This window comes from Thermobia domestica, chromosome 12, assembly GCF_964235325.1.
Source record: "Thermobia domestica chromosome 12, izTheDome1.hap1.1, whole genome shotgun sequence".
Taxonomy (NCBI): domain Eukaryota; kingdom Metazoa; phylum Arthropoda; class Insecta; order Zygentoma; family Lepismatidae; genus Thermobia; species Thermobia domestica.
Genome location: NC_137465.1, coordinates 206,997,052 through 207,019,714, shown reverse-complemented (window position 1 = coordinate 207,019,714; position 22,663 = coordinate 206,997,052). Strand labels below are relative to the sequence as shown.

Genomic DNA, 22,663 nt, shown 5'->3' with positions numbered 1-22,663 from the left:
AAGAAGAAACATTTATTATAAAATGCAAATATGAGGGTGATTCAGAAAGTAATGCCTCCAAAGTGATACCATTATTTGTGTTTGATAGATAGCACCAATACAGATATCAGTGGGAAGTTTGCAATGTTAGCTATAAATGGTGACATCATTTTTTAACATACTCCCCATTACGAATAACACATTTGCGCCAATACGAAACAAGGTGTTTTATGCTGTCGGCAAAGAATTGTGGTGGCTACTGGCCATACCATTGCCAAATTGCTGCTTCCACCTACGCGTCACAACTGTAGCGTTGGCCCTTAAGGTGATCCCTAAATTTAGATCCTTAATCTGGCCTTCAGTCGCTTTGAGGTGTCAGGTTAGACATCTGAATGCCCGCAATCAGAAATTCAATGACAGCCCGCTCTTTCAACCGGACATCACTACGGGTTACCATGGATTGCTCCATTATTCTGGAACGAGAAGCGATAGGAAAGTGGAACAAGTAACATTCTATAGCTTAAACATCAGTGCATTAATGATAAACAGTTCAGAATGTTTGCAGTCATATTGGCCAAGTAGTGGACTTGGAGGCATTACTTTTTGAAACACCCTCGTACTTTCAAAATATGATTATTATAATAGAACGCGCTTTTCAATTAGTTACGCAGTTTATTACGTAAATCCGATATATGATGTAATTGAATATCAGGATTTATATATGAAGTGAATACTTACGTTACGAAGTATATTTCCTTAGCTTCCTGAAATAAGTAAATATCTCCATATACTCATATATAATGTAACAAAAGAGAGTATGGAGATATTTATACAGATTTTCTAGCTGCTTTATATAGTGAAAGCCTTTATGATCTAATCTGTGTAATCTGATCTACTATTAGGTAAATAATAAATTTTTAGTCTGTGGAGATCACACTATTAATTTACTGATGTTTTCCAGAATGCGCTGGTTGTAAGGAAGAATTGAAGGAAGGCCAAGCCCTATTTGCCCTTGAAAGACAGTGGCACATATGGTGCTTCAAGTGCCGCACATGTGAATCAGTACTTCATGGAGAATATATGGGAAAGTAAGTACGACCAAGAATCTGAATACAAAAGTTCTAATTTTAAATTCTAATTCAGTCCCATTTTTGTACTCTAAATGGCCATGTACTTTACAGTTTCCTGAAAACCATTTATATTAATTAAGGTTTGCCCAAGTGGGCCCAGCCCGAAAAAACCCGCCAGGCTTTTCTTTAATTTGTAGATTAACATATTTTGCGTAGATATAACATATTAACATATTTCGCTTAGGCACAATTAAATATGTTATTTCTTCGTTTTACCAAAATTAACTCCGCAACAAAAATTAAATCTGAATAATCTATTTTAATATACAGATAGCAACGTGTATCGTATGAGATGTACAATCAGAAGCCTGAAAGTATTTACTCAGTGTTTATGTGCATAGCTTTTCTTACTCCACTTTCAAATAGCTGTCCAAGTAAATTTATAAAAACAAGAAAAATGCTGCATGATTTTCACTCTTAAAATATGATGATGCTCTTTTAATCCATTTGTAATATTAAGTTTTTAAATAATTGATATTTTTTAAGGGAGTTCTTGTCAAAAATCTTGTTTGGATTTTCACTTGATAATCGCTTACACATTGAAACAAAGAGCAGGTGCCTGTTTTTGCCATACAATTGTGAAACGAATGACTGTTCTATTGGCAACGTACTAGTAGCCGGAATCATATAGATAGTGGCGGCGAGTGTACCTCCAATGGTTATTTTAATAACTCTATAGTCAAAACCCTCTTTATTCCTTGTGTGTATTCCGGGTGAGTATTTGAACGAAAATTCTTTTGTATCGTTTTACACAAAAAGTATGTACAAATTTTAACTTCTTGGGTAAAACGATACTTTTTTTCTTCTGTGATTTTGTTTTTGTTTGCATTATACATGAAACCATTCTAATTCAAATTAGCGAGAGAAAAGTGGAAGTTTATTTATTTATTTATTTATTTAATAATTAATTAATTAGAATTTCATGCTTTACGAAATCTTGTTATAAATAAGGAAAATTTTAATCGTAAGTTGCATGGTTCTTTTTATAATTTTATATCCTCTTCACCTTTCCTTCTGTGAGCTGCTTCGGGGAAACTAATTTCTTAAGCTCAACTTTTGAGCGTCACTCTTCTCTATGGATGTTACTTTCATTCTTTTGTATGAACGTAGATCTTAGATTTACTCATAGACTACGACAAACAGTTTTAAAAGATCCGCATCTGTTTTTGATTTCTGTTATTTCAATGTTAAAGAGAGGAATAACAGAAATCAAAAAGATTTGACGTCAAAAAAATTCGGAAAAGTTATCAGAAGCAAAAGTTAGTAAAATATAAGGGAATGAATCAGAAAAGACCACGCAACTTAAAGTAAATCTTGTATTCGCTACTGGTACCTGAAACTTTGAATGAACTAAGTGTATTTGCAGTCTTATACATGTGTGTACTTTATTTAGTGTAAATTCCATGTTTCAGAGATGGTATTCCATACTGCGAGAAAGATTACCAGAAGCAATTTGGTGTTAAATGTGCGTACTGCAACCGCTACATATCAGGGAAAGTGTTGCAGGTAAGTTTTGCTTTCATTGTTTCTATAATCACTTCTATAACAATGTGGTTTAGAAGTTATACTTAGTCAGAGGTCATTTTACAGTTACTGCGTGTGTTTGTGTGATCTTAAGTTCAATCTTCGATGCTTTATTGGCTTCAATGTCATTTTGAAAATACTTAAATGAAGAATTCGCTATCTTTTTACTCATTGTGTTCCAGAATGCCATGTTTAATAAACTAACGTGGCCCGTCTGGAATTCCACACACCTTTTGTTTAGTGACTTCTTGTGTATTTTTTTAATTTATAGTGGCTTGAAATTTCCTGATTTCCATTGTTAGTCAGTTTTCATGCAGTGTCATTGTTACAATTTTTCATTGTTGGAATCATAAGAACAACTGCGTCATCACAGACATCGAAAACGTCGTCGTAACTTCCACAAGAAGCAAGGGCTTGGAAAAAGATCTTGCTATTTTTCCTTGTTTTAAAGGTTTTTTCGCGGTTCTTTTGCTTGGGAAGTTCTGAGCTTTTTTAAATATTTGAAGTTCAGTCCAAAGATAACAGTACGTTTTCCCATTACAACACGAGAAAACATTTAATTACTGCATTCTGAAGAGAAAATTCTGCAAAAATTCAAGAACAGAAAAAGTGCAAATCAGTGGACTTTAGTTCAAACGAATTGGTTATAGAGCTATTAGAGATCACTTAAATGCGAGGGAGAGAACATTTAAAACACTATCTACAAATTTGTTATTTCAAAAATTGACACGATATACCAGTAAAGAAGGAAGGAATTCTGTGAATAATGATGTTAAACCATTATACCCAAAATAGCCGTTTATAGCTTGAATTTTGTAAACTAAACTTTCTGAAGCTCAGGATAAAATGTTCCCGAACAAAGGACAGATAAGGGAAAAATTTATACGTAAAGAGCATTCTATCTGTTTCTTGGTTTGTGGTACTTCTTGACTGCCAGATTGCATTTAGGCAACCAGTAAAGCATATATCAAGATTTATAACTTCCAGGAACGTGAGAAGATAGTTAGGCTACCAAAACGACATTTGGGATATGGTGGTTGTATAATGTACACTGGAAAAATGCAGTGCCAGTTTGAAAACAATCAAGACACCAACCCCGAACTGAACATAGGACTCACAAATACTGGATGTGTAAAACTCACTTCCTTAATTGTAGAATCCACTACAGGGAAACCAAAGTCGTACTCGAAAAAGAAAGTCGTAAAATGTCAGAAAAGCGAAAATTTACGTTTTTTTTTTCTTCTTCGAAAAAGCTGGCTTTCTTGCATATGCATATATGTGTTAAACATTGTTTTCTCTCTTTTAGTAAAAACAAAAATTGATTGTTGTTGACAGTTTTCATCTTCTACATTACTTTTTACGTCAGTAAAATCATCTCCCGACGTAATATTTGTTAGAATTTACGTCTTTTCATAAGGGAAACGACCCATTTGTTCATATGGGCCGCCATCTGGAATTCAAATTCAGTAACTTTCAGGAAAAAAAAAAGTAAAAGTAAATACGCCGTTTCTATCAAAAGCATATGGATGGAAAAAGTTTTCAAAGTCCTAGTTCGGCAAATGGTCAAGTTAACGGTTGCATTATATTTGGAAAAGTGAGTAATGCCCCTATTCAGAATATTTAGGAACATTATGAAAGGAAAGTACCGTAAGGAAATGGGAAGTCACTAAGAATCTGTTAGTGAAAACAGATGACGATTGAAAGTCCTTCCACTACAATCCGAACGGTGTGAAAAGGTTAGTAATGGCTATTCTAAGCAAAAACTTTTGATTTTTCTACTTCACTTCCATCATCAAAGTCGTTAGAAATTGTGATATGTTGACTTCAAATATGCATCCTCACACTTTGCGATTCGTAGCTCAAAGACTGAGTTTGTTTTTTGTAGACGTATTTTTCTTATTTTTGTAGGATTTATTCCCTAAACATTTTGAGTGGAATTCTGAAATGTATCATGTATGTCATACAAAGAATAAGGAAAATTTAAAACGCAATTATTTTGTAAGTTGGACTTGCTGTAATGGAAACTTAATATAAAAATAAGTGAATTGCAGTGAAGTCAAAAGGTTTTCATTTCACTTCTCCAAATTATTATAAATAGATTGTTAACAAATCATATTAAACATCGAATTTTTGTTTCTAGTTTATAATCGTTGGCATTGTCAAGACTTAGGTAAGGAAAGGTATTTGGTAGGGGTTTTCCATATATCCTATCCTCATCAAATAAGTTTCTTTATGTAAGTCGATACAATGTTGATAGCTGTAAGTGAAAAGTCGACGTTTTAACATGATTTGTTAAACAAGCTATAATAATTTGGAGAAGCAAAAGTACCTTATTGATAAAATTGCTTTTCAAGCTATTTGATTTACAGTAAAGTGACTTGCATCTTGTAGCTTGAACTCATAGGCGGCGCCACTATGGGTGCAGCTGCACCCACTTGAACTTCGATTTTCAGATTTCCTACAATAATCCTTTCTGTTTTGTATAGTTATTGTTTCCTGTTCGGATATATTTGAGGGATTTCTTAAGTCTCTCATAATTTACTTGCTATTATACAGGGATTATTTTTGAGATCTTAAGGCTCAATAGTACAGAGTGTTCTGGCAACAATGTTAGATTGTGCTGTCCCATCCTAGCCTTCACTCACATTACAAAATTGCTGGCGTCACCTATGCTTGAACTTAATTTCTAATTGTAAAATGGTGTACCTAGAAAATAGTATTTTAGACGAAATGTATTATCTTTAAGTGTATGACTAATGTTCTTTCTTTCCTGTTTTATGAGTAATTTTAAGTGGTGTCTGCGTCATTGATAGGAGGAGAAATCAATCTACTACTTAATCTGTTCATAATTTTCTTATACTAAATAAATATATAACTAAATAAAAAAAAAAAAAAAAAAAATTTCCAACGGAACAAAAACTATTAACTGCGTCAGGTTGGCAACAATGACATGCATTTTAACGCCGTAAGAATTCATTACGATTTTCTCAATAACTACGCATGAACTTTTACACTGACGCATATCATTTTGATTTACTTAATGCGATTGATATGTGTCAGTTCTTTGGACAATTTTTTTTTTTTTTTCGTTCAACGCTAATAAAATATACTTTTAAAATAAATCAAACAGCTTGAAGCCATTTTGTTCTCTTTATAGGCTGGAGATAATCATCACTTTCATCCTACTTGCGCTCGCTGTACCAAGTGTGGAGATCCATTCGGGGATGGCGAGGAAATGTATCTACAAGGTTGGTTTTCGTTAGTTCTTTTCTAATATTTGTTTCTTAAAGTTTCCCATCCAGTTTCTTGTGTGGGAATTAGCATACCATAAGTCATTCATGTCCACTCATGTCCAAAATGATTGTCGCATAACTGTCTTCTTGCAAGAATATAATTTGATAATGATTTTGCAGGGTGCTTTTAGTACTGATACTATGTGTATAATCGGGAAATGTATATTTGTGGTAAATTTCATAGGAAAAGAATTATAAATACGAAAATTAGAATGAGTAAAACAAAATGTTGCTAAATAAACAAGAAAGCTTTATTTTCATTTTATTCTTATTTACTGCTCTTTTGACATGAAATTTGAGACATACATGTCTTTGCCGATTATACACATACTAACATTATAAGAAATACCGGGCGAATTCGTTACCAAATTATATTCCTACAACATATTTCTGGACATGTGACAATAATTTTGGACATGAGTGTACTTCCTTAAATTCAAATATTACATTTCACAAAATTGGCTTTCGCTCTAATAATTTTTCACCTACATGTGGAGTTAAGGGAAGAGGAAAGATATTCGGGATTGCCCTCCTCAGAATGCTCAGGCATACAGTTGATACGATTAATCAGCAATCGGGTTACATTTCAGTGTGAAATACAGGAGATTTCCAAACTATGAAAGTTCAGTACTGAAACCTGGGGTACACGGTGGCTCAGGGGTGCGTGGGGTCCCTGGTTCGATCCCCGATTGTGATGGTCAACATCGTGTCCCTGATACTCTCGTTTCCTCCCACATTCTTATTCCACAAATTCGTCCATCATCGTTCACTTGCTTGAATCATCGTCTCCCTGAGCCTAAAGAGGATAATCCTGGGACGTTAAACTGAAATGTTTCATTTTATTATTTTCGATGCCGAATCCGGAAGTAGTAAGTCTACAGCTTCCGGTTATAATATAGTGGTAACAGGTATAACGGGTGAAACATGTTCTTAAGTTTTTTTTTTTTGGGGGGGGGGGGGCTTCTTGCTAGCTATTGTAATTTTTACTCCGATAATTGTCGACATACAGACATAGCCATTGCGTAAGATTTCCCAGACGGATACAGTAGAGTTCCTAAAACTGGGCACTTGACAACCCGGCAGTTCGGATAACTCGGCCACACCCTGGAAGGGCGAAAAAATCCCGCATACAGACCCGTTCAGGATCGTTGCCCGCGTGCATGTGTCTCCTCTTCCCTAATTCTGTCTTATCAGGTAAATTACTGTACAGTGTGTATTCATTAATTTTCATTTTCGTGTATAGTAAAGGCTCTATGCCTTGATGAAGTACGTACATTTCCTTGTTTAAGGGTAATTGGGTAGTTTATTCTCTGTTGTATTCTCAAGCAAGCAATACATACAAGTACAGTACTCTATTTTCTGAGGAAACACTCGTACTTATTTTTTTTTTTTTTTATTTTATTTTATTATTTTTTTTAAACCCCTTTCCACATAACTCGGGATTCTCACAAACTTAGCCGCCCTTCGGTCCACATTAGGCCGAGTTTTCGGACTCTACTGTACCTAGCATAATTTGGAAGTCCAGAAGTGAACACACGAATCTTTTGCGAAAGTTTATGCTGGTAGGATTACAACAAACAGCGTACATTATTCATCCCTTCTGAGCCTTCGTAGGGAGGTTGTTTCGAAATACTCCACGTGGTGCAATCTTTGAAAAGAAAAAGACATTGCTCTCTTTCTCTCGTGCTTTCTAATGATTACTTCTGTTTCAGACCTTTACTTTTACCCCAAAAGAAATCCTGACAAGTAGAAGCAGTAGGAAGTCACAGTTTTGTGAGAATATTGAATTATTTAACAAGTTGTTTCTTTCGATTTAGCATGCTTATTAGTACTCCTGTGCAAATCACTTGTGAAATGATTAACACTTCTTTTCTCCGGTGTTTAGATTCTACTTTCTCATTGGTTTAATAAACGGATTTTCTCACAATAGTTTTATTTTTTGCAACTTTTCTTGTACTTTTACTTTCCTGCATTTCCAAAAAATACATCAATAAATGTACCGTTATTTATTTTATTGTTTTCATTATTAATATTCTAAGCAGGTGAAAAATCTTACCCTGACAAGCTGATTTTTCGGTTGCTAGAATTGTAACTTTCAGAAGAGTTTTAGCTAGGATGAGGATTTATAAGTTAAGTTTCGAACAATCATGTAAAAGAAATTTTATACAGGGTGATTCAAAGGTAACCATACGGAGAAAGTTAATAGTCAAAGCAGATTTCTTAAGAATGTGGTTACAAAGTATGTTTGGTATATCCCCCGTAGTTGCGAATGTATATGTCGGTGCATTTGACTCACTTGGGTTGCACTGAGTGCAGCATTTGGATAGAAATGTGAGAACATAATCAAGAGTATGGCGTTGAAAGTGATTAGCTTCCGTGATCGTATTCTGATAAAACCTTCGAATAACCTTATTCAGTAGTAGAGCGTTCACTTCTGGTTCGTTGGGTCCTTAATTCGATTCCAACGCGCACCAAATGGACCTTTTGTGGACAAAAACCGTACAGGGAGGGAGCTCACTGGGTTCTCCCGTTTCCTTTCACTTTCTTCATTCTGCCATTTCATTCGTTCTCATAATCACAATTTACTGTAACCTACACGTTATTATCGTAGGACGTAGAACTGCAAGATTCCACTTCGAGTAACCCCACAGCTAAAAATTCATCAGCGTTAAATTCGGTTTGCGTGGCAGTCATTCCACGAGCTCATGGCGGCCAATCTAGTGATTGGTAAACTTGAGATGCAGCCATTGGTGTACACGTGCGCTGTAGTGGGCAGGGGCGCCATCTTGTTGAAAAGACGTAGGAAATGTACGATCCTCGGTCATAATTAGAAACATGATAGTATCCTGGAGTGTGACAAGGTATGTTCCTGCTGATCGTATGTCAATGACCGGTGTGTAAATCCCACACCAAACGTTTTTAGAAGATTCGATTCATTAAGGTTTCGTATGACACCAATACCTCAAATTTGTCTTCATAAGTGACATGAAAGTTCTCATCGGTGAAGAGGATGACATAGGTTGTCGATATCATGTCGAACCTCCGTCTCCCTTAGCCTAACCGGCATAGCTGTGGGATATAAAACCGAAAGATTTCATTTCTTTTTGAGATATTTTATTTTTTTAACAACAAAATGTGTGTGTTAATGTGAAGAGAGCGCTTCTATTTTGGTACTAAACTACTAAATAAATGATAATAAAATATAAGGTATATTTTTAACAGACTTTATCTTTCATTTTATTTTGCAATATAAAACTGACCTTGTAAATCTGAGTAAATTGTCGAATGAATATATACGATTGTTTTCACGGTTGTGGTGTTTTCAGGTACAGCAATATGGCATCCGCGCTGTGGCCCTGGTCCAACAGAAAATGGTGCTATTTTGAATGGTTCCTTAGAAAATGGCCATTGCACAGATGGTGAACGACCAGATTCCAAAGAAGGACGGGAATTCGACAGAATGAGCAGTTCTGTCAGTGAGATACAGGCAAGGAATATTCACAAGAGAAATCAATCCGCATTTAAGATGTTTTGAAATTGTTATATAAATGTATTTATTCTTCGTTTGCTAAAGCAATGCCATGTATATTTTCCTTCATAGTGACCGTTTGGCGAAAACTAGCAAATACATAATTCGTCATATATACGAGGGGCTTTCAAAACGTTCCCGCAATTTTATTGTAGCTCTTTATTACCACAACATAACTACACACTTGCTTAATCACCTTCAAAGTAGGCACCTGTGGAACACACATACACACTTGCTCCACAAACACCGACGAAAAGCCCTTTTTTGTATTTTCGAAGTTCAGCCGTTGCATTGGGTTGTAAGTTTTCTACGGTGACGAAACTGGTACTGATGCTGTCTTCCTTAACCCTTTAATTAGCAAGCATTGATAGCATTACCATTAAAATATTTAGTTTGCTTTTATGATTGAACCATGTCATCCTGATCATAATCTCGTAAATTTTAAAGTATTTTTGTACTTTGGTTACAAAATACAGAATGTTTGTTTCAAAGCAATATTGCCATAAACAGGTCTTACGTGTAGCTGCTGAGCAGCATTGCCCTGTTATGGTTGAATATCATAAGAATACTCTCAGTATTTAGCAACAGTTTCGTTGAAATATTTTCCTTCAGAACAAAAAACCACAAATAAAAAATGAAAAAAAAAACTTTCGCGGAACATAGGCGATAAAGCTTCTACAATACTAAATTTGACTGTCCCCTGTTGACGAAGATTAGAAGTATCTGAAGAAGCGACCTACAAATCATGTATATGAATATTGTGTGAAAGCAGTAATGACAATTAAATGATCACTGACGTTATAATTCGTGCGGATAACGCAATAGAATGCGATGTTGCTTGAGAGCAACGCTGCCAAATAAAGGGTTAAAGCATTGTCACCGTAAACTGACTTTAAGGCTATTAAGGGTCTTCACTACAGCGAAATTAAACTACTGCTAATATTAGAGTTTTTCTGTTTTATCTTCAAAACAAATAAAAATATTCGAAAAGCAGAAACGTAGTGAACTAGACAATACGATTTTGCATGTGATACCTTCACCACAATTCACCTATCTGCTTTTGGTATGCCGCTATTTACAGAACCCGCAAAAAATATTAAAACTAGCTATAGTTGCAAATCGTAAGAAGATAGATGAGTTGTGATAACGATATCACATGTAAAATCGTATTGTCTAGTTCACTACGTTTCTGCTTTTCGAATATTTGTATTTGTTTTGAAGATATTACAGAAAAACTAAAATTAGCGGTAGTTTAATTTCGCTGTAGTGAAGACCCTTAAAGTAGGTATCTCAAGCAGATTTCCCCAATTTGTATAAAAACTTGATATTTGCGAATTGCTCGAACTGCGACAATGCACCAACTGATCATTACACTCCTTTGTTTAGGTACACTACCCTAAACTTACTCTTATGACCTGTTCACACTTGTCGTATTCATAATTAGGGGACCTAAGAACTGTATTGTACAAGATTCATTGAGATTGCATCACAAATGCCTAAACATCATCATCATCATCATCATTCGGGGAACATTTTGACTGCTCCTCGTATAATTGTGCTTCATTGAGAGCAATGATTATTTTTCTGTATCATTTATAATGTTTGTATAGTGTAGCATGCTTATTATATTTGCATGGTACCTTTCCATATTTTTCATTTATTTGTTTATTTAAAAAATAATTCAACTTTATTTTATAAAATGAAAATCAATTTTCAAATACGTTAAAATTTTTGTTGTGTTGACAGATTTTGTGTACAAATATTTATTTTTATTCTTTGTAATTGTTTAGTCTCTGTTAAGTTTTACGTAAAAGAATAATTTCATTAACGCATGATATAATATGCTTTTTTTTAACCTTTGTTGAGGAACGTGGAAGCAGTGTCATTATGCAATAACTTTTTACAAGTTGTTATTGTTTTTTATAATTATTATTTCTTGTTACGTTTTGAGCTTGAGAGTTTTCCATATACATAGATAATAAGATGTCCCACTAGTTGTCTGATAATTTAATGATGAAGTTTACACTGCTTCCGTGAATTGTTCCTCTGCACGTATTAAATCCTGTTTACGTTTGATCTTATTTTTGTTTTGTTTGGTTTCAGTTCTCGTTGAGATCCCGCACCCCTAGTCTTAGTGGTTCGTTTTATAGCCCTTATAATAGCTTGCCTAGAAAGGTTAGTGTCTTTGTGTAAGCATGATTTGTTATTGCTTTATAATATAATCTTATAAGATAATGGTATTTTATATGTATAAATTTATATATAATATTTTTTTTTTTTTTTTTTGTTACAATCTTGTATCGCGTTTCCTGTACTATAATGAGTAATTATAGATTCATAAAAGAAGTGTAATAAATACGAAAGTGCTTCAGAATTCCATTCGTTTTTATAAAAGGCGTAAAAGGGCATCTGGTATATCAACCAGTATACTGTATCAGTACTTCAAATGAGAAGCGAAAAGAGAAAGACGAGTGTATTTTTCTATATTTCCGGCGATGAAGAATGCAGTTACTGTTTCAATGATCTGCTGTACGCACTTCGTTTTACTAACCATATTCAAGCTCCATTTATGCGTATATCGGATAGGTCCATGAACAAAAGTAGATTGGACCTAAAATGTATAATCGTACTAGAAACTCGTGAGAAAGTTATATGTATATATGAGGGTGTTCGTTAAAATTGGAGAACCTAGTTTGAAGTATTTCAAAACAGTACGAAGAATAGAATGTGATATTTAAGTTTTACACTGCAACTTTTAATATTTTGTTTAACAGCACTCGTAAGCAATTGTTACGTCTTTCTTTACAGTGAGGAACTTCTTGCAAGCACTATCTTACAGCACAAAATTTTATAAGTGCTATGTATAATATGATCATTTACTCACACAGCCTGGCGTTGATTGTGTTTTAACATATATTGCGTGTTCTAAAAATGGCGCTCACGGACCACGAAAAACTATCGTACAGATCAAACTAACGCGAAAATGGTACTTAATGGTTATACCGTCCGGGGCTTTCTTCAGACATAACGGTCAACCAAAAAATTTACAATGTGGCAACATCGTAGATACATTTTTTGTCTATGTCATTGATCTAAGAATCCATGAAATAGTTATATCGATGGCGGTTAAATCCGGTAAACGTTGACACTAACCCCATCTATTAGCACCAGTACATGTTACGTATATGAATAGAAATAAACACTCACTACTGAAAGAAAAGCGATGAAACACACATACACAAATTGCTAAAGATACTTTTCTTCGAGCAAGATGTAATTTGTACCGCTAATAATAGATGGGGTTAGTATCAACGTCTACTGCTTCAACTACCATCTAGCGAGAATATATGTAACGCCTTGATGCAATTCCTACAACTTGATCTATGACATTGCCGTATAGCCAAATTTTTCATTGGCCCTAGCAGTTAAAGGAAGCACCGGCAGGCATTTTCGTTTCATTTTGACCCTAAAATGGTACGGACACACCATGTGTTTAGTAGCAAGAAGAGATGGAGACAGCAAATGAAATACTTGAATATTTATATCAATGTTTAATGTTTTGAAATACCCACAAAGGAGAAAAACCAGTGGTGGTAAATCAGATGATCTCGGAGACCAAAAATCTCGTGAAATTAGATAATCATCGAACATTCGTTCAGGAAATGGGATTGTGTCACAAGACACGTGATATGTTATCTCATCATGTTACAGGTAACATAACGTTCGTCTGCGCGACGTAGGCTTTGAGGTGGACAAACACCGTGTGCGTGAGTTTTATCCGGGGTGTCTCCCGTTTCATCGTACTTTCTTCATTTCACCATTATCATTGTTTCGTTATGACCGTCTTCCGTGATACAACTAGTTGTTGAGGGCTGTGTCAAATAATGTGTGTCAAACTATCTTTGGTCATGAAAGTTCACATTATACTCCTGCTTTCCTCGAGTTCTGTGCACCACGTGACGGTTTTCTATTATTTATAGATAGTTGATTTAACCATTAAGGTAAAAATATGTTTCATTATTAAAATATATTTTGTTCCAAGAAGCTGATTTCGGATACCTCACCTATATAGTTTGCCATTTACAATACGAAATTAAAATTTGAAGGTTGTGGTGCTTTTCTGTTCAAGGCATGCACAGAGACGTAATTTCTGTGTCGACTTCTGTCCATTCCCAGCATATTGTTGGGCCACAGTTTACGCAAACAATTAGCTAGAGACTTTTTTACTGTTGCCTCTACCTCTTCTAATTTCGCGTCCGCTAACATATGAAAGTTCCGTCATCAACACTCCCAGTCTCTTAAACAGCTGATTTCTCGTAATTACTTTGTTGGACATAGGTGTGTCTCAACATATTTTCGGTGAAGTTGTTCTGCATACCTTCATGTGGGTGTCTTCAAAAATATGCTTCCACTCTTTTCTCTGTGAAGGTAGCATATTGTATTATCAGTGAAACACATTTACAAATAGAAATATCTTCTAACAAATCTGACACGCACGAACCACACATATGCGCGACCTACCTCAGAGCATCGTAAGTCACTAAAGCGTGTTGCAAGGAATTAAACCATGTGCAGAACTGATGTGCAACTTTCTGGGTATTCTTGCTTGTTACTTCCTATCGCCCTCCCGCTGACATACAGGAAAAAACAGTTTCGCCGCTTCCGAAACAACGTATTCTTTTGGACAGGGAGGGGAAGTGCGCCAAAATACACATTTTTAATGAGGAGGTTCACTATTTGTCCACTAGAGTGCAGTGCTGCGTGAGTGGAGATACCTATCTTGCTTTCATGAAGTTGTAACATGTAAACAGTAAATAGAAAGATCGGGTTTCATTTTTTTTTAAAAATGATAGCTACAAGATTCATGTAAAATGGAAACGTGGTCTTACTGGCATGTCAAACAGTTTAACCGTGTATGAGAAACGAATCTACCCTTCTAACACGTAGAATGCCGGGTTGTGTGATAAAATGATCAACTGTTATGTATGTACTTACATAAAATATTTTCCCCTAGTTATGAAATGACCATAGACGCTCTTTTGAAAGACGTTTTACAGTAGTGTGAAAAAGAAACAAATACTTATTTTACACATTATATCCTTTACTTACTAGAATATAATCTGTTTAGCGATCTGAAAATAAACAAGTAGTATTCTTTTAGAATGGGAACTGCGTATGTTTCAAGTTTTACAGTTTTAATCATGTTTGTAACATAATCCATAGATATATTTTCTTCTAACTCTATGCTAATCACATACAGAATATTTCAAATTTCGCAGTATAATTTACTAGTAGTTTCTGAATCGTATTTAATGAAAAGTGTTTCTATCATATTCCTCACTTTATTCCAACGATGTAGACAAAATACATGAGGGGGAGGGGGGGAGAGACTCAAAACATTGGGTGATATCAATAAAAATAAGTAACTACTCCTGAGAAGTCCTGCTCGAGAATCGGAGTAACTACACCTGGAGTAATCTCCTCCCTCAATTTCGTATCAATAAAACAAGCCACTACTCAGGTCTAGTCCGCTCCAGATTTATGAACGTTTACTCGCGCTTCCTCTGCACGTAACACTGAGTCGTATCAATAAAAGAAGTAGTTACTCATTTCTCCCATTCATCGCGCAGTCATTTCGTTGTTTTTAACCTATGGCGTAGTATCTTAAAAGCCATGAAACGGGCAAGTAGCAACGAAAGTGCAGTTCAATCAAAGTGCATTTGTGGATATTCTAAAAGAGTTTCCAGTGGTACTTTCAAAGTCATAGCTACCAGAAAGTAAACGAAGGAAAGCCGAAACTTTGAAGGTAATTACAGTGAAAAGCAACGAAATATCAAATACATCTACGACTGAGACACAAATTCAAAAGAGAATCTTTAATATTCGAGCGAGAATAAAACAAACAAACAAACAAACAAACAAAAAAAAAAAAAAAGGAAAGAAGAAAGTAATACTGAAACCATGGGAATAAACCTATTTGAGCTGATGGATGTTGATTGGAATCCAGCAATATCAAGATTAACACGACAAGCGCATATCACGTGTTGTCCAAGGTCTTTGTAGATTGTTTGGCTTTAAGAACGAAATCAGACACTTGGCTCCTTTGTTTTCTTTTTAAAAAAAGTCCAGCCACCCACGTCATAAATCACGTCCATCTGATTGCGTTTTCCACACCATACGTGTCCCCTTTTGCCTTGACATAAACAAAATACATTCTCATGTATACACCCTTTCTATCAACGTTGAGTTGAGTTGATTATTAGTTTAACCTTTTCAGTAGCGTGCCTATATGAGACGGAACCCACTGATTAACGTGGAATCCGAACCACATAAGCTCCTGCCTGGAATCGAACGCGGGTCTCCTATGCCAAAGGCATGTACGCTAACCGCTTAACCACGAAATAGCTCTTCCTATTAACGTATTACTCTCCAAAATACTAGGTTTCTTTAATGCCACTTGTGTATAGTCAAGTGCTCCGATAACACCCGGAAATGTATATTGCTCTTGCCACTCTGCCTTTGCTGTTTGTATATTACGCACACTTCCGGAAACAATCCATTTTCAGGTAGTCATAGACAGTACTTTGAGCCACACCAGAATCCCCTGACATTCCGACCTGGAATCCCGGATCACTCACGTAACGCAAGAAAACCAAGGGCACCGATTTCTCTGTAAATTTGGGGGGGGAGGGCATTCAGATGCAGAAGGTATATATATATATCAGGATTTTAAGACAAATTGCACCCTAATTATGCCAAATATTGTATATTCATAAATACAGTAGGGGGCCCACATGAGCTTTGGGGGGCCCGGGCCCCCTGGCCCCCACAAGATCGGCACCCTTGAAGAAAACCCGCATCTTTTCATAATTACGTAGTCCACCACCCCGAATTTCGGTTGATTCTCCTTAAAAAATGTTGTGCTAATCACTACATTTTCTTTCATAAACTTATAATGCTTTTTGTAATCTCCATTTCCAACATTTCTATGCAGTTTATAAGTTTTTCTACGTAGTAAAACAATCATATACTCTGCCATATTTCGCACGGAGTCACCTATTTAGCTTGCTCCACAAATTTGGAGAAGTTACTATTAGTATCACAGAGGAGTCTTTGATTTTTATTGATATCAAACGCGTAGTAGTTACTCAGCTCGAGAATAGAGGTGTGGTTACTTCAAAAGGGCGGGGTTTCTCCGAGGTCAGCCGAGACGACTAGTGCTCAGTTCTCTTTTTATTGATACCAATGCGAGTAACTACTTCAAAATTGGGCGTAATGAGTAACTTCTCCGTTTTATTGATATCACCCATTGGCTGCTTTGTAGTGCTTGAAAACTACGTTGCGAATTTCTGATATTAGTGAAAACAAACCGAAATAACATATTTCCAGGACAATATTTTTTAAAATTGATCGTGAAACCGATGAGTTCCATGATGTTCAAGAAGCCATATTTAAAGTGTATAATTGTTTTTTGTTCGTGTCGGAACATCAATAGAACATTGGTTTATATCAGCCATGTGCAACAGCCGGCCCCTGGACCAGTCCCGGCCCACTGAACTCTTTCATCCGACCTGACCCCTTATTGAAAATATATTTCTTACATAATCTTAAACTGAATTGAGAAAATATTTCCTGGATAACTGATATCCACTCTGGGTAACTGTCATCCACGTTGGAACATCCAGGGGTACCACGGAGTATTGAGAAACTAGCTCAGAACGTGAAGAATCAAATTCCCCACTAAAATTATAAGTAAATAATTTTTTCTGCTTTAGTAAATAAATATTTTGATTATCGTTATTATAGCTACTTTGTCCCTGTGATGTTAGTGTATGATGAAGGAGTTTTCCAGTAAATATGGGCGTTCGCTTGTTATGAAAATGATAAAAAATTGTCTTATATGGCCCTTCACGCGAGTAAGTCCTGTGTGATTGGTCCATCCCCTTGTTCCAACTTGCACATACTGGTTTATAAAGAACATAAGGTATTCTTTTCTTTTCTGTAAGATTACCTTAGTTTCAGTATTTCAATATTTCAGTATTGGGTTGTTAATTTCAATGTAACTGTATAACTGACTAATGTATGCTTTTCTTGCTTAATTTCAGTACTCCAGTTACAGAACTAGTAGTCCCGGGCTTATTCTTCGGGAGTATAAGTCAAATCAGTACCCAGAAGATATTAGTCGCATCTACACGTATAGTTATTTAACAGAAGAACCTACCCATGGGTATTTAAAGAGGCCAATTGATCCTTACGATAAACCACCTACATCACCACATTTTCATAGACCTCCATGTAAGTATTATCAAAAGTAGATGTTCTAAACTGTAACAAAGATAGAATCTAACACTTTTGTTAAGATTAACAACCTTTTAATCTTTTTAAGTGTGTTGTGATTTCTATTCTGATGATTTTATTTAGTAGATTGAACTCTATAGGTCATTTCCTGAAAAGGATTTCGCAATCTCAAATGGATTTTCTTATTTACTTTAACTCTGAGAGCCAAGTGGGCTACAAATTGCATCCTGCTTATATTTTTCTATGATAGCTCTTATAAGTATACACTGTTAATTTTCTATTTTTCTTATAGCTGACTTTAAATAGATGAAGAATATAACAATGAAATAATCTGTATAGAAAGTATTATTTTTCGTTAAAAAAAAATATATCATTTTTCGATTTGGTGTACAGAATGTATCCCAGTCGGCACTCCGTGGAAATAATTTAAATTATTGCAATGCGCATTCTTTTACGTTTGGATTGGCACTAGTGCTTCATAAGATAATAAATTCTAAGAAGAATGATGTAATATTACATTAGTAGACATTGAACTTGTCACTAGGCTATCATTGTGTAACAACAGCTGGCTAAAGCTCCAGAATGAACTATGCAGCCCTGACCGAAATAGAATCTGAAATTCTTGAATATGATTCTGATGAGGATTATGTTGAGGATTTAGAAGTAGAAATTGACTACCAAAGTGATTAAACGACAAAAATACGTTGGGATCTAATTTGTGCTCCACTTGGCACTTCGCGGGTGCTAAATAGCTTGACCGTCGAAGGATTATGACGGTCACAACTTAATTTGCAGCTTTTTTGTAGACATTTCGGGCAATTAATTTAATCTTTTTTCTTCTTCTTTGTTTTTTCATGACGGAGTTTGGAATTTGCTTTACTCTTGCTCATTTTTTTGCTGTAAACGAAGGGGTTCGTTTCAACATTGTGACACTCGTAGAAATTCAGTATTAATACCGGAAGTAGTAGATAAATCACTTCCGGTTCTGAAAAAGGATCAGGTGAGAGATGGAACCTGTCCTGGGGATGTTGAATCCGTATCAGAAACAGTTTCTCGCTCTCTCGTAACACTTTTTGGACTCCATACGAATCAATATTGAAATCGATAGTCGTAATGGTTTAAATGAAGGATGAAGGTGGGTTGAGACAGACGCGCACCCAGAGATTTTTTATTGGGATAGGTCCAAGCTTTGGGTTGGGGTCCAATACTAGAAGCCACTACGTCTGAGAAGTATTGAACGGGTATTATTCTGCATCTGAAAAGACGATAAGTAACTATAATATACTTCCACCTATATTTTCATAACTAAATGATAGAGCTAGATTGTTTTTATAAGAAAGAAAGTACAGAAGTATAAGATCAAATTTTCATGCTGCATCAATCATTTTCCTGTGAAACAAGAATAGTTTTATTAGGAAGTGTACTATTAGAACACAAAATGCATTTAAAAAAAAGAAAAAAACCTTCTCGCTGTCTCTTACTGTTTTTCCTTTTTGGTGGTCAACGTTGTAACTGGAAACGAGTGATTTCTACTTTTGTGATTTCTACTTAGGATTCCAAATCCATGGCAAGAAAAAAAAAATTGTCTGAAGATAGACGGACGCACGGACATAGCTGTTCACGATTTCTCATACTTATGCAAAGCATAGTCTAGAAATCGAAGAATACATACACAATGTATAGTATCAACATTTGCAAATCGTAATAATGTAGTAAACTTTATGTATTTAATCACAGTGAAAAGCAGAATTAGTAGCCTATTAAAACGCTTTTTTAAAATATTAACGTTGTATATTATTATTATTATTATTATTATTATTATTATTATTATTATTATTATTATTATTATTATTATTATTATTATTATTATTATTATTATTATTGTAGCTAGGAATTTGAGGTGCTTCACCTTTTATTTATTTATTTTATTTTTTTTTTTTTCGGCAGCCTATATCTCCGAAATGATGGATTTCTGCCCCTAGAATGGTCTATATACTTTTTGTTTTATCTTTGTGTCGGGGATCACCTCCCAAACGTTGTCGATGTTGTTTTGAAACACCCTCTATAGGTATTAAACTCGAGAGACAAATATCCCTTCCCTGGAGCCCCAAATAATGCCCCTGCATATGTGGGATGTAATCGGTTTTGGTACTGTTTGTATGAATACTTACATGTCAAATTTGCATCTTTTTCATCAAAATTTTGCTTTTCTCAACAGCCCATTCAAGAAGTAAAGTGTACCTGCCAAAGACGAGTTCGAAGTCTGGAATGAAAGTGCTAGTGGAGAGTATACAAAGCGAGACACCTCGACCACGATCACCGCATATGAACAACGAGGAACCAATCGAGTTAGCCCATTTTCCAGGCGGTAGACGACCTGACCCTAAAGAACCACCGAAAATAGAACGAGATGACTTCCCAGCGCCACCCTATCCTTACACTGATCCAGGTAAGTTGCAGGACTTCGTGAAGATATTGTAATTCTCTCATAAGAGTGGAACACATTCATCAAGAATGAACAATGTGAATAATACTGATTATTTTTTTCAATAGTACTTTGAGTACTAGTAACTGATTGACTTAATTGTGTTGCAGTAGGCTCTTTTTCTTTACGACTAATAATGGGGAAATTAAAATCTATATAAACATATTTAACCTTTTCAGGGCCAACAGGGATTTCAAGAAAATCGTAAACCTTTACGTTGGAGCCCCTAGTACCCGTTCTAATTGTCACAGGAACATGAACGATACCTCGTTATAAAGTTTATGGAACACAGATTCCAACGAGCTAACTTTTGTGCCTTCTGTCTAAACTCGTAGAAGATAATGATTTTTTTAAATGATCTTTTTTTAAAAAAAATCTGAGGGGCTGGCAACACTGTTGCTTATATTTTTACATGTACACCAGACATTGAGTACAATCATCTACAAAAAATGAAGGGTGAAGGTTAAATATCAAAACAATTCGAACGCGTTTCCTACGAGAATCATCCTGTATAAATTTTTCGAAATATTTTGGTCTTCCCTAACATTGGCAGTCGTAGCGACTCCCCTAATTGTCAGAGATATAAGCCATTCCTCGTTGTAAAGCTTTATGAAACAGATTCCAACGAGGTAACTTTCGTAACTCGTGCCAAACTCGTAAAAGAAGAAGAAGAAAATAAATTTAAAAAAATATATTTTTTTTTTAAAATTTGTGGAACACTGTGATTTGTCGTACGCAGGAAAACAAATTCTCACATACCACAGGGTGTTTTTAATTAGTATGTTCATTTATCTTTATTGATTACCACTTTTTATGCTTGTAGCTCCTTTGAAGGGAGAGTTCCGCCCAAATTCCTAAGGGAAGGAGAACTAAAAACATCCAACTTTTCCCTCCATCCTTTACCCTTCCTCTACGAGACCCCCGATGTTGATGAAATGCACACCATTGGAAAGTTTCATCCTTCCTGAAAAGAGACACCTAAATCATCTCTCTAGGTTAATTAGGAGCCGAGCTACGAAGGTACAAACTGCTGGTTCAGCCCGTGAGCCGTTGGTCGTGAAAATGTTAATATTTATCAGTGATTTAACATTCGAAAACGCCATGCGATTTTGACAAAATCTCTTGTCTTCCTCAGTGATGTAGAAATTCCTGCTGCGAACTTTCACTCTATAATACTTGGTAAACTTAATATTTAGCATTTGGTCGTGGTAAATTTAGTATTTTACATGTTATACTTTAGTTATGTATTCCTTCCAAAGAGCATTCATTATATGCTGTGTTCCGTACTTACAGAACGCCGACGTCGCTGGTCAGATACCTATAAAGGTGTTCCTGTTTCAGACGATGAGGAAGAAGAGACGGATAAACAAATGAAGAATGGAGACGCGAAATTAAAGGTAATATTGCATTAAGTTCATGTAGAAGGCTATCAATATATATCGGGTGTTCGAAAAATGCTATCCACGAACAACACAGCGCTATTCTTCAGGTTTGATATTAGTTTGTTTAGGTAACGATGAATCTTGAAAAATGAATTAGCGAAAAACAAAAAGCATAGTTTTACAGTTCTTTATGTAAAAGTTCTCTTGTTCCTGGTCTTTGCAATTATTATTTGAATTTACTTTTCAGAAAGAAGAAGAAGAATTAAGTAAAATCGCGACAGGTATTGGGAAAGTGTTCCTGCAAAATGTCCGTGAACGTGAGAAGCTTCGCCAATGGAAGCTCAGTCATCTAGACCCTCGCAACGCCTCCCGTACTCCGTCAGCCAATCGGGAACCCACTCATCGGCTACGATACGAATCTCCAGTTAATGCCTGTGAGTATCTAATCATTTAAGGGTTAGTTTTATATTTAGCGAATGGCTAGTTCTATATGTTGCTGGTTTTCTTTCATTTCTTTCTAACCTAAGAAAAAAAAATACCACCGACAAAAATACCCTTTTGTTTTTGAGGTGGTTATTTTTTATAAGGGGTTGCCTAAATCTATGATAGGTGGTACGAAGATTTTGTCTCGGCCATTAGGAAGATCTTATAATGCGCCAATGTTACATTCGGTAGAATCACTAGGAAGCACTAGTAGATTATGTTGCAAATTATAGTAATTTTCTTTTCTGGAATATTTTCTTTCATGTGAAGTCGCGAGCTTTTGTTTCTGTAGCCGTAAGTTATAAAGTTAATGTGAAAACCTAGAGCTGAACCACTGAACATATTCTTAGAAATGAGGCTTTTAACTCTTTTACTTTAAAAGCGAAATATTTCTGAGAGGGGGGGGGGGGGGAAGCTACTACTAAGAAATATGTATTTATTTTTCATTTATATCTTGATGGGAAATTTTTAAAACTAGATTCTATTGCTGCGTAAAATAAGCACCAACATAATTTAAAATATTTTGTGTTTGAAATATCACTTGGTAATGCTGTAGTTAA

The 22,663-nt window shown here is 35.4% G+C and overlaps 1 protein-coding gene across 10 annotated transcripts in view; it reads left to right on the top strand.

Moving 5' to 3' along the window:
- Unc-115a (actin binding LIM protein Uncoordinated 115a) overlaps positions 1-22,663 on the top strand; it is a 292,228-nt gene that overhangs the window by 224,261 nt on the left and 45,304 nt on the right. For 9 of the 10 annotated variants that reach the window (XR_014127844.1, XM_081734657.1, XM_081734656.1 and 6 more), the window contains 9 exons: positions 941-1,067; positions 2,522-2,615; positions 5,791-5,881; positions 9,253-9,413; positions 11,559-11,630; positions 17,561-17,750; positions 19,972-20,202; positions 21,532-21,635; positions 21,868-22,054. Coding sequence is in view for 9 of the 10 variants with exons in the window: in XM_081734657.1 (XP_081590783.1) it covers positions 941-1,067; positions 2,522-2,615; positions 5,791-5,881; positions 9,253-9,413; positions 11,559-11,630; positions 17,561-17,750; positions 19,972-20,202; positions 21,532-21,635; positions 21,868-22,054 (1,257 nt within the window). In the remaining variant the exon portion in view is untranslated. The remainder of the gene's footprint in view (positions 1-940; positions 1,068-2,521; positions 2,616-5,790; positions 5,882-9,252; positions 9,414-11,558; positions 11,631-17,560; positions 17,751-19,971; positions 20,203-21,531; positions 21,636-21,867; positions 22,055-22,663) is intronic. The other variant, XM_081734653.1, reaches the window with a different exon arrangement.